At 40.0% G+C, this 13,495-nt stretch overlaps 1 protein-coding gene across 1 annotated transcript in view; it reads left to right on the top strand.

Annotated features, from left to right (window-relative positions):
* Nucleotides 1-13,495, top strand: part of TUBGCP3 (tubulin gamma complex associated protein 3) — a 134,264-nt gene that overhangs the window by 100,609 nt on the left and 20,160 nt on the right. The window contains exon 17 of the mRNA XM_040336227.1: nt 8,515-8,650. Coding sequence (XP_040192161.1) covers nt 8,515-8,650 — 136 coding nt within the window. The remainder of the gene's footprint in view (nt 1-8,514; nt 8,651-13,495) is intronic.

Genomic DNA, 13,495 nt, shown 5'->3' with positions numbered 1-13,495 from the left:
GCAGGCAAAATCGGGTGTCAGCGAATGTTCATCTGCTGACATCCGCGATCTCATAGGGACCAATGTATGTCCCTTTTTCATCCGCAAACGGATGTATGTAAAAGCGGACATACGGTCCGCAGGTGTGAAAGGGGCCTAACTTGTATTTAGTTGATAAAAACAAATATTAGTACATTTTAAATTGTGCCTTTTCTGCGAAATGGTGATAATCGAACATAGGCAAAAATTTAAATATCCAAATTTCTCTAAAAGAAAAGTTTTTTTTAATTTTTCACTCTTGAAAACACATGTCCTGTATAATACAAAGAAGGTGCTACTGGTTTTAATGCCCAGTGATATTTGCACATATGTTTATCAAAACAATATATTCGCTAAAATCATTATTAGCAGATATAAACGCAGCAAATTTTACAAAATCCCCACTAAATTCCTACTAAACAATAAAGCTTAAACTGTATTGAGTTATTAAATATTAACATCATTTTTAAATTGGGCTTTTTTGAAAAATGGTGAAAACTGAATGTACACAAAAATGTAAATGACCAAATTTCTCAAAAAATCGGAAGATTTAAATTTTTCCCTTACGGCTTTCAGAGTTTGTAAAATATTTTCTGAAAGCATAGGACCAGTAGAATAAAAGGAAGGCACTACTGATTTTTAAGGCCCTACGATATTTGTGCAAATGTTTACCAAAGCAATTTTTTTGTTAAAATGACACTAAAATCATTATTGACAGATACAACACAGCACAGTTCCTTCTAAATATAAAAGCTAAATCTGTATCGAGTTAATAAATAACAAGTTTTTGTATATTTGTAAATTTTTTATTTTTGAGAAATGGTGAAAATCAGACGTATCCAAACATTTCTTAAAACAATTTCCTGTTTCACTTACAGCTTTCAGCATGTGTAAAGCCCCGTACACATGGTCTGACCTTTGACCGACCAAAATCACATCGGAATTCCTACGGCTTTCCATCGGCGTAAAAGAGAACATGTTCTCTATATAAACACTGGCGGAATTCATCGGAATTTCAGATGGAAATAATCCGATGGGGCATACACACTGTTGGAATTTCCGATTGAAAAAGTCCGTCTGACTTTTTCCATCGGAAATTCTGATTGTGTGTACGGGACATAAAAGACCCACCAAACCATATGTTTTCTGAAAGCACATGGCAAGCAGAATAAAAAGAAGGTGCTACTGATTTTTAAGGCACAGTGATATTTGCGTAAATGTTTATCAAAACGATATCTTCATTAAAAATGCACTAAAATCATTATTGGTGGATTCATACATGGCAGAATTTTCTAAATTCTTACTAAATAAAATAAAAAAGTTAAAACTGTATTGAGTTAATAAATAACAAATACTTTGTAAATGAAAAAATTCACTTTTTCGTGAAATGGTGAAAACTGAAGGTACGCAAAACTGTAAATAAAAAAAAAATACTCTAATAATTCAGAACTTACCATTTTTCAATTGCAGCTTTCAGAATTTGAAACCATACATTTTCTGGAAGCACATAACCTGTAGAATTTAAAAGTGCTACAGATTTTTTTTGGCTCCCGCAATAATTGCACAAATGTTCATCAAATCGCTATTTTCACTAAAAATACACTAAAATCATTATTGGTGCACATAAACACAACATAAATTCCTGCTAAATTGCTACTGAAGCATTGTTTACATGTGGCATACTGAAGTGTATGCCCATGGAGGGTCATGGTTAACTGCAATGCGATACACAGGTGCAGGCAGTCCAGTCCCATTTATGTCAATTGGGATGCAACAGCTGCATAGGCATAACCGCTGCTCCCAATCTGACATCGGTGTGGGTGCTTGACCCCAAACGCAGACAGTGAGCTCAGGGACACGAACCTGGACCTACATGGATGTCAAATTGGGAGCAATGGGTCTGTTCGTGCAGTTGTTACATCCCAAATGACATGAATGGACTGCCTGCACAGGGATGCGTGGAACACCTGTACATCCTGCTACAGGTAAACATGGCCTTGCAGGCGTGTATGCCCTGTGTGAACAAGGCCTCAGGCCCCTTTTACACAAGCAGGTCGATTGGGTCCGCCTGTCTGTTTTTCAGGCGAGCTTGATCTGACCACCCATTGCTCTCTATGGTGAGGCTGATGTAAATGAACATGTGTCCGTTTACACCTGCCTGCATCCGATTCTGTCCGATAAAAACATCCCCATCCATCTAGCAGAATGGATCAAATGAGAATTGGATTGAAACATACAGACAGTCCTTTTACTTTGGACGGCCCCATAGAGAACAGCAGGCTATGTTCGTGTCTGCTCTGCATTAACTGAGCGGACATGGACCTGTCATCTGGTGAGCAGGCAGATCTGCTTGATGGAGTCCGCTCCATGTGAAAGGGGCCTTACTATGTTTCTTTATTTTTTACCATTTTGATTTTTTTAATAAAAAAATAAGCATTTTTACAAAACTTCACAATTTTAAATATTACTAAGGCCCCTTGAATGCATAGGCTATTTTCTGAAAAAGGTGAACCTAGCCTTTAAGGCATGGCAGTGAATATTACGGTTACAATGTCAGTTTCTTTTAATGTGTTATATGTAGATAAGTGGCTTTTTATTTAAACCTCATCTTATATATTTAATAATTCACTTGTTCTCTTTGAGATTTAAGCATGTCCTTAATAAAATAGTTCATTCATTGTGTTCCATTATTCATAGACTATCAACTAATTTGAAATAATTTGCAAGGCACTGTGGAATGTATTTAAGTACTATCATATTTATACAATTTAAAATAAAATATGATGAAGGATTCATTAGGTTTGATTAGAAAATAGCTGGTTTATTGTTCAAAAGAGTTTTATCACCTAAAATCGGTATTTTGCTTAATGAAGCTATTATGTTACTTTACTCAAGAAGCAAATGGCATCTCTTTAAAATGCTTGAAAATGTTTGTCGTGAAGTGTGAGGTAATTTGCATGCCTATTTCAGAAAAATCTATACATTTTCACATGCTGACTTGCAAGTGCTAGTACAACAGTGTGCACAAATATATTAATATGTGTATATATACACCTATAGACAAGGCTGAGGTACATTTTAAAACCTTTAGAGATGGGGCTTCTTTTGCAATGGAGGAGTGTTGGAGCTGGATACAGTGCTTTCTTATGGATTGTTGGTACATTTTAGTTTTACGTGTGAGGATTGAAGAGTATATGGAGAGATGCAGGAGTTCCTTCCTAAAGATTGGTTGTTTTAAAACTTTTAAAAACAGAAATTCTTCCTTTTGGCAGATAACAAATCCAAAAATATTCAGTGACCTAAATACGTATTTCCAGTTGATGAAAGATCTGGGCTGCAGGCAGACCAGTTAAACACCTGGACTTTTCTACTATGAAGTCGTACTGTTGTCATAGATGCAGTATGTGGTTTATTGTCCTCCTTAAATATGAAAGAGCTTCCCTGGAAAAGACATTGTCTGGAGCCACCCATATTCTTCTCTAAAACCTGGATATATCTTTCCGCATTAATGGTGCCTTTCCAGATCTGCAAACTGCCCATTTCACATGGACTAATGCACCCCCATACCATCAGAGATGCAGGTTTTTGAACTAAGTGCTGATATGCTGGAGGCTCTCTCTCCTCTTTAGTCCAAAGGACGCAGAGCCCATGGTGAAACATATGTCAAATTTAAATTTGTCCAACCACAGAACAGTTTTCCACTTTGCAACAATTTAAATGAGCTTTGACCCAGAGAAATTCTTGAAACACTTTGATGATAATTTGTACTGTAGATGATGATCTATTTAAAGTCTTTGCAATTTTAAGTTGAGGAATGTCATTCTGACATTGTTGGACAATTTTTAGATGCAGCTTTTCACAGGTTGGTGAGCCTCTGCCCATCTTTACTTCTGAGAAAATCTCACTATAAGATTTTTTGGTACATTTTCCCAGTTTAAACATTTAATGTTTTCTATTTTCTAATATGAATGAAATATGGGTTTATGAAATTTGCAAATAGTTTTTTTTTTTTTTTTAATGTACAGTGCATACGGAAAGTATTTACAGCACATCACTTTTTCCACATTTTATGTTACAGCCTTATTCCAAAATTGATTAAATGAATTATTTTCCTAAAAATTCTACAAACAATACCCCGTAATGATAATGTGAAAGAAGTTTGTACATGAAGAAGCAAGTCACAGAGATATCCTTCATGAAAACCTGTTCCACAGCGCTCTGGGGCGAAGGTTCTTTCAACAGGACAATGATCCTAAGCTAAGATAACAAAGGAGTGGAAATCTTTGGAAATGTATTAAGAATAAAAAACTAAAAAAATCTCATGTACATAAGTATTCACAGCCTTTGCTCAATACTTTGTTGACGCACCTTTGGCACCAATTACAGCCTCAAGTATTTTTGAGTATGATGCTACAAGCTTGGCACACCTATTTTTGGTCAGTTTACCCCCATTCTTTTTGCAGGACCTCTCATGCGCCATCAGGTTGGATGGGGATTGTCGGTGCAAAGCCATTTTTAGGTCTCTGTATAGATGTTCAATTGGATTCAAGCCTCTGCTCTGGCTGGGCCACTCAAGGACATTCACAGAGTTGTCCCATAGCCACACCGTTGTTATATTGGCTGTGTGCTTAGGGTCGTTGTCCTGTTGGCAGATGAACCTTTGCCAGCTGAGGTACAGAGCGCTCTGGAGCAGGTTTTCATCAAGGATGTCTCTGTACATTGCTGCATTCATCCTTCCCTCAATCCTGACTAGTCTCCCTGTTTCTGATGCTGAAAAACATCCCCACAGCATGATGCTGCCACCACCATGCTTCACTGTAGGGCTCGTATTGGCCAAGTGATGAGCGGTGCCTGGTTTCCTCCAGTCACGACTCTTGCCATTCAGCCAAAGAGTTTAATCTTTGTTTCATCGGACCAGAGAGTTTTGTTTCTCATGGTCGGACAGTCCTTCAGGTGCCTTTTGGCAAACTCCAGGTGGGGCTGTCATGTGCCCTTTACTGAGGTGTGGCTTCCGTTTGGCTACTCTACCATACAGGCTTGATTGGTGGAGTGCTGCAGAAATGATTGTTCTTCTCTCCACAGGGAAATGTTTGAGCTCTGAGTGACCATCGGGTTCTTGTTCACCTCCCTGACTAAGGCCCTTCTCCCCTGATCGCTCAGTTTGGCTGGGCGGCCCGCTCTAGGAAGAGTCCTGGTGGTTCCAAACTTCCATTTACTGATGATGGCGGCCACTGTGTTCATTGGGACCTTCAATACTGCAGGCATTTTTCTGTACCCTTTCCCAGATATGTGCCTCGATACAATCCTGTCTCTGAGGTCTACAGACAATTCATTGGGCTTCATGGCTTGCCTTGTGCTCTGACATGCACTCTTAACTGTGGGACTTTATATAGACAGGTGTGTGCCTTTCCAAATCATGTCCAATCAAGTTACTACAGGTAGACTCCAATCAAGTTGTAGATCATCTCAAGGATGATCAGTGAAAACAGAATGCACATAAGCAACATTTTAAGTGTCATGGCAAAGGCTGTGAATACTTATGTACATGACATTTTTTTTATTTTTAATAAATTTGCAAAGATTTCAGGCAAACTTCTTTCACATTGTCATTATGGGGTATTGTTTGTAGAATTTTGTGGTAAATAATGAATTTAATCCATTTTGGAATAATGCTGTGACATAAAATGTCGAAAAAGTGGGGCGCTGTGAATACTTTCCGGATGCACTGTAGATTTTACACAGCTTTCCAACTTTTTTTGGAACTGGGGCTATATCTATAGTTCTAAAAAATGTCCCAATAATAATGAAGCAATAAATGTAGCGATAAATGGTATTCAGCTGGAGACTGACAACACCGCAGTGCAGGACAAAATCATCAGTGAAACCGCCACCACATAGACAGCCTCTTACCAGATTAATAAGAGGGAATAGCCTTAAACAGGTTAACCGCACAGTGGTAACACCGGGTCCAGGGGAATCCATATCCAATCCTCCACCGGGAAAGAACCTTCCTCATTCAAAATGAGCGCAGTGGCGTCACTGAGCGCTCAGTGACGCTACAGCGCTCATTTTGAATGAGAAAGGGCTCCTTGTTGCCGGCGGGCACCAATTTTAAATGTTTTTATGATTCTGCTTAATTGTAAGTACAATCTTTTTTACTGAAATAAATACCCTCAAACGGTATCACGCTATGGCCTGTTTTTTGTTCTGGTGACCCACGGGACTTCCGAGTGAAGGGGCAGCTAGTTTTCTGTGGAGGATTGAGGATTCCCCTGGCCGCTGGTTCTTTCCCGTGGAGGATTTGATCTGGATTCCCCTGGACCCGGTGTTACCACTGTGCGGTTAACCTGTTTAAGGCTATTCCCTCTTATCAATCTGGTAAGAGGCTGTCTATGTGGTGGCGGTTTCACTGATGATTTTGTCCTGCACTTCGGTGTTGTCAGTCTCCAGCTGAATACCATTTATCGCTACATTTATTGCTTCATTATTATTGAGACATTTTTTAGGACTGTTTCACTCTGATCAATTTATTTATTTTGTTTGCGGCATCACAGCTGGTTGTATTGAGTTGGCGCAGTTTTTTCTTTTTTTCTATTTGTATTTATGTGTATATGCACTGTTTACTGCTGCCTTCCGGTTTAACATACCTATATATATTTTTTATTCTTTATTAATTTAATTTATATTCTTGGGTTAGCGCGAATTTTCTTGTCTCCATATCTATAGTTCTGCATTAGTAAGATAACCTTACAAAAATACACAATTTAAATGTAGTATTTATTACACATGCTTTTGTTATAGATTATGGTGAATTTTCTAACTATGCTCACACAAATAATTGTTATATATAAAATATTGTTTTACATTGTGCAACTATCATAGGGCATCCAGAATCACCTGGACCAATCTTAAATTTAATCTATCTATCTTGCACGTAGGGGGAGAGAATGTGTCAAAAACTGTTAAGCCAAACATAAGCCTAAATTTGATCAGCAATTTTTTATTTTAAATAAGTCAGCTCACAGCAACATAAAGGTTAATTGCTACAGGAGTGAACTGTATAGACCAGGGGTCTCCAAACATTCTAAACAAAGAGCCGGTTTATTGTCCTTCAGACTCTTCGAGGGCCGGACTTTGGCCAGTGGGAGTGGAAATTTTCCTGGCATCATTGTTAGTAAACATCTGGTATTAGGGGGAGGAATAGTGCCCCATTGCTGGTATCATAGGGAGGAATAGTGCTCTATTAGTTGTGTCAGTGGAAGAAATGGTGCTCCATTGTCTGTGTCAGATGGCAGAATAGTGTCTCGTATCAATGAGAGAGATAGTGCCCCAAGGGCCGGATAAAGGTAAGCAAAGGGCCGCAGTTTGGAGACCACTGGTATAGACCACAGGTGGTACCACCTCTTACAAGTGATCCTGGGGACAATATGTTTAACCATTCCCAATAACAGTTTAGAGCACTCGTACTACACAAACAGATTGGACCAAGGAAATTAACTGCGCCCCGGCATGGCTAAAACTGCATGTATGAGTGCACCCTTAGCCTTGACTAGGCAATGGTTTGATTTCTATGAACTTATGTGATCATCCACTTTTCCCATGCAGGTCAAAACTGCAGGTTCATGTTAATGTCTTTTTCATTAGCATCCCCACTTCCAAGTGATAAAGCTTGGCTTATTTCAAAGTATCTGCACTGTCACTTGAGAGGAAGGGGCGGAAATCACATTCTTCTCCATACCCAGAGGTACTGGATATTTTCTTCCTTTCTGGTCGCTAGACAATGCCGCAGTGGGGTAAATGAGAAGTGTTTGCTACTTGGAAAGGATCTTAAATTAAACTTGTTACTCTGCCCTGCATGGGCACCATTGTTTCAAGCGCCATTGGACTGTGCCACAGTTGCTTTTGTGATGGGCCATTAAATGGCTAAATGCTCCAAACACATGCAGCACAAGCATTTTAAGGCTGCACAGTGACCCTTGAATTTTGAAGACTGGCAGTTGAGCAGAAAGAGCGCTTTTGGGCACTCATACAAACAAAGCCCAAGTAGTTTATTTGTTGTGCCTACAGAAAAGGCAATGAAGATTCACAGCTTCTAAGGCTTTTTTTACATTTATGTTAAATTAACCTGCATTTGTTTCCAGACTTTGTCTAAGTCAGGGACACTTTTTTTTATATTTATTTTTTAAGCATCAGATACTGTTCATTATCTTTAAATTAAGCTAACAATGATACCCATTAGTATCTATAATACTGTGTGTTGCTGTAGTAGACCATTATTGTACATTATTTACCTCACTATTTTGGTAGAAATAAAATTAATTTTGCCCAGCTCGTGTTTTGCTTACACAGTTTGGCCACAAAGGCTACGCGCAAAGCCAATAAATTAGAATAAATTATTTGAAGAATGATTCCACAATACCAGCTTATTGATTCCAAAGTCATCAGTTTGTCCATTATCAAAAACCTTTTGTTGTTGTTTTTTTTTTTTCTTCTTAGGTCTTTACCAGAGAGTGTATGAGCCATTATCTGAGAGTGTTCAACTTTCTTTGGCGTGCAAAGAGGATGGAATACATTCTAACAGACATTTGGAAAGGACATATGTGCAATGCAAAATTGTTGAAAAGCATGCCAGGTAAATTGTTTGGTGTTATATTTTTATAAATTAGTGCATTAGTCCACCTTAATATTTTCATATAACTTTGACTAAATTGGTTTCTGCTATTGACTCACATGTAGGGATTTTGTACTGTAAATTGATTTCAGAGAAAAGTCCTTTGACTTTCCCTAAAAAGAAAAGGCTGCTGGTATTCCAGAGATAATACTGATATTCCTAAATTCTGAGAATCTGCATTTAGTCCTGGGATCCCAAAAAAAAAGTTTTTCTATAGGACGATCTGCATTACTGTAATTCAGATTTGTGTTAATTTATCTAGGGTTTCAATTTGTTTGTTGAATGCAGTCTATAGTATACAGCCAAACAAATGGTACATGACTTTTCCACTAGGTTTCTTAAAAACTGTTGCTTCAGTAAACCGATAATGCATTATCTATTAAACCTCTAATAGAATTTTAGCAAAGGTACATTATAGCTGCTTCCAAAACCAGTAGGCATCTGCAAGACATGATGTGGTGGATTATGTAGTTCTATGTAGAAGAAAAGCACATATTGATACATGGAATTGGATTTAAGAGGCTTTTAAAAATATCACTGCATATGTAATATTTTTTTATGGAGCTTGTGGCAAGAAACTCAAGTGGGCATATACTGAAAAGAGATTACAATCCTTTTTTTCATTTTGTTCTGAGTGCAGCCAAATCCAATAAATCTTTGAATTATCCAGGCAAATCCTACAAGTGCTTAATTAAGGCAAAATCCTGCAAAGTGCTTTAATTAAGTGTCATTAGAAAATCATAGTCATGAACAGTTTTTGATAGCATAAACCTGTTTTTAATACATTCTGTAAGGTTTAAGATTTGTTTAAGATTGCCTGCAGCCTAATTTAAAAAAGGGAAACACTGTTGTTTTAAAATGAGCAGTCATACAAATCGTTAGATATAACTTTGACCTTCAAATAAGAAGGCAACTTCGATGCAAACCTGTATTTCACACCCATAAACCATTGTCTTTGGTCCACTTCTACTAGAGCAGACCAATCTGTACACTGTCACTAGAACTGACCTTTGTTTCATGGTTTATACTCGGCCACAAAATACTGGTGGAGGACTGGCAAAACATTTGAATTTTTTTTACCCCTACGGAGTAGTTACTGTAATAGGCATGAGAGAGTCATCTGAAAGTAAATGTACATATTCGCCAGCACACCTGGAATCTTCAGTTATCGTCCAAAGGTTTTTATTGCAGATAGATCACATCACAAAGACAAGTGCAATGTTTCGGAGCTACGCAGGACCTCTTCATTCACATGCCTGACGAAAGGGGTCCTGCATGGCTCCGAAACTGGTCCTTGTGATGTGATGTGCTCTATCTGTAATAAAAACCTTTGAATAATAATTGAAGATTCCTGATGTGCTAGCGACTATGTACATTGACTTGGTGTTTCCGGTATCCAGCCTGTAATCTCTGCAGCACCCATTACTGATGAGCCTTGTTTCCAGGAAGGTGTACAATAGGAATATTGACAAGGCTCATCTGAAAGTAAGGCATTCATAAAGTTAGTCAGTGTGTGCTTATTTTGACTACAAAATTGTGCTTTGTCGAGTTTCCTTTCATTCTATATTAAAAATGCAAGTCTGCTTTAAAGAATTAGGGAGGTTTCCGCACCACATCAGTGGCAATATCTTACTCTCAACAGAATAATTTTAGCATTTTCACCCCTCAAAATCTTAATTTTCTTCATATATTTGATCTATCACATTATTCTGATACATACAAATTAGGGATTTTAGGACTGAGTACAAGTACCGATACTTTTTTTCAAGTACTCGCCGATACCGATTACCGATACTTTTTTTTAAATGTGTCCCCAAATGCAGCCATGTCCCCCCACAAATGCAGCCATGTCCCCCCACAAATGCAGCCATGTCCCCCCACAAATGCAGCCATGTCCCCCCACAAATGCAGCCATGTCCCCCCACAAATGCAGCCATGTCCCCCCCCATATGCAGCCATGTCCCCCCCCCATATGCAGCCATGTCCCCCCCCATATGCAGCCATGTCCCCCCCCATATGCAGCCATGTCCCCCCCCCCCATATGCAGCCATGTCCCCCCCATATGCAGCCATGTCCCCCCCCCCCATATGCAGCCATGTCCCCCCCCATATGCAGCCATGTCCCCCCCCCATATGCAGCCATGTCCCCCCCATATGCAGCCATGTCCCCCCCATATGCAGCCATGTCTCCCCCCCCCATATGCAGCCATGTCTCTCCCCCCCCCATATGCAGCCATGTCTCCCCCCCATATGCAGCCATGTCTCCCCCCCATATGCAGCCATGTCTCCCCCCCATATCCAGCCATGTCTCCAGCCATGTCTCCCCCCATATCCAGCCATGTCTCCCCCCCCATATCCAGCCATGTCTCCCCCCCATATCCAGCCATGTCTCCCCCCCCATATCCAGCCATGTCCCCCCCCATGCAGCCATGTCTCCCCCCCATATCCAGCCATGTCTCCCCCCCCATATCCAGCCATGTCCCCCTTACCTGCATCCCGCCGCATCCCCGCTGCCGCCGACTGGTTAATACGCGCGGGGAACATTACAGCTTTCATTTGAATAGCTGTAATGATTCGCGCCGCGCTGCGTATAGACACTCCCCCTTGCTCGGGATTGGACAGTTCACCCGAGCAAGGGGGAGTGTCTATACGCGGCGCGAATCATTACAGCTATTCAAATGAAAGCTGTAATGTTCCCCGCCCGTATTACCCAGTCGGCGGCAGCGGGGATGCGGCGTAACGGCGGCGGGATGCGGCGTAACGGCGGGGGGGTGGTGGTATCGGATGAGGCATCGGGGTATTTGCGGGAGTACAAGTACTCCGGTAGTATCGGTATCGGGACAACCCTAATACAAATGGAAGTGATGCAAGTCTTCCCCCTTCTGACTAGGTAGCCAATGACATGTCTGTGGTGTTTTACATAATACATTGGGGGGATTGTAATATATATATATATATATATATATATATATATATATATATATATATATATATATATACAGTACAGACCAAAAGTTTGGACGCACCTTCTCATTCAAAGAGTTTTCTTTATTTTCATGACTATGAAAATTGTAGATTCACACTGAAGGCATCAAAACTGAATTAACACATGTGGAATTATACATAACAAAAAACTTATCCTTTAATACACAAGATGCCATTTTGAAGGACTTTGTATATTTTCATTCTGAACTATACACCTTTCAAAACTACTAGACCCATGACATTTCTTCACTCCCATAGTCACATTTTTTTTTTTTTTTTTCAAAATCCTGGATACTTTATAGATTTAACTTTTACACTTATATTGTCAGATCTTTAAGAGGTATTTAGTAAGGTTCTCCGCAGAATGCTCACCATCCTTGATAAGCCAATAAAGTGCTAATTTGAAACCAGGTAAAATCTGTGGTCCCCACTTGTACGGGCCCATTTCTCATCTGTATCATATGTAATATCACGATTTTGAGGAGCGTTCCAGGTGGTAGACATGGCAAGGTCATAATGTCAGTGATCCACCCAGATCAGGCAGAATTCATGCCTCAAAAATCTACATTAATCCACCCTGTAGATTTTTTTCTAAATATGCAAACACCCTCTGATAACCTGGCAACTAGGGCCTTGCTGTTGCTCAGTGCCACCAAGACATATGACATATGACAGCATGAAATGTCTGTACCTCTGGCCAGTGCTCAAGAAATGTGGTTTTGGGACATCCTTTTATTGCATGATTAAAACTTCTATATGCTAATCCATTGGAGGCAAAACATAAAGGAGATCTCCAACCTTCACTTTGGGAAGGCGTACTTACTGTTGTTTGCCTTGACCATATAGCTTCTGGCTGATGCTGTGATAAGAGACAATGTAATGTTGGTTTCCACAATACGTGAAAATATCATGCTATTATGCGGACGCTACCTTGTTTCTGTTGGATGATACCATTTCCTCCCTTAAAGAGGTGATGGAAGCAATGGAACCCTTTGACAGCCACTCTGGTTTAATACATTGGTCCAAATCTGCATTCTATTCTGGATGGTGACTGCTCTCAACCAATTACCCCCTCTTTCGCAATACCACTCTCAGACACACTTAAGTACCTAGGCATTCAAATTCCCCCAGATTTTACTAAATATTGGCACGTCTGCCATTTTCGCTTGGTAATTAGGTTGTTGATTAAAATCTGGAGTAAGACATATGCTGAAACTCTTAATATACTTGACTGTATAGCAAACGTGAGATGCACAGTTTATATTTTGTAATTGTTTTATTGACATTTTAGTATTCAATAAAGAAACTTTATGATTGAAAAAAAATTGAAGGTGGGTACCCCTCCTTTCCCCCAGCATATGCAGTTGATAATGCTTCTTTGGTCTGTGGGGGACTAACGGAGTAGTACTTACTCTTGGTTCACAATCCTGAGGCAGTCATTACTGCAACCGTCGGGAAGAAAGCCTGTGGAATGTGAATTAAGATTACATTTAGACAAAACAATTGTTGTAACTAGGGTTGTCCAGATACCGATACCAGTATCGGTATCGGGACCGATACCGAGTATTTGCGGGAGTACTCGTACTCGCGCAAATACCCCCGATACCTAAATAGAATACTTCGCCCCCTTCCCCCCCCCCGCCGCTGCCGCCGCATCGCGCCGCCGCATCAAGGGACATGGCTAGAGGGACATTGCTGCATATGTGAGGGACATGGCTAGAGGGACATTGCTGCATATGTGAGGGACATGGCTGCATATGTGAGGGACATGGCTAGAGGGACATGGCTGCATATGTGAGGGACATGGCTAGAGGGACATTGC

The sequence above is a fragment of the Rana temporaria genome, chromosome 2, assembly GCF_905171775.1.
Source record: "Rana temporaria chromosome 2, aRanTem1.1, whole genome shotgun sequence".
Classification (NCBI taxonomy): domain Eukaryota; kingdom Metazoa; phylum Chordata; class Amphibia; order Anura; family Ranidae; genus Rana; species Rana temporaria.
Note: the sequence above shows the minus strand (reverse complement) of the source record. Positions and strands in the feature narration are given on the sequence as shown.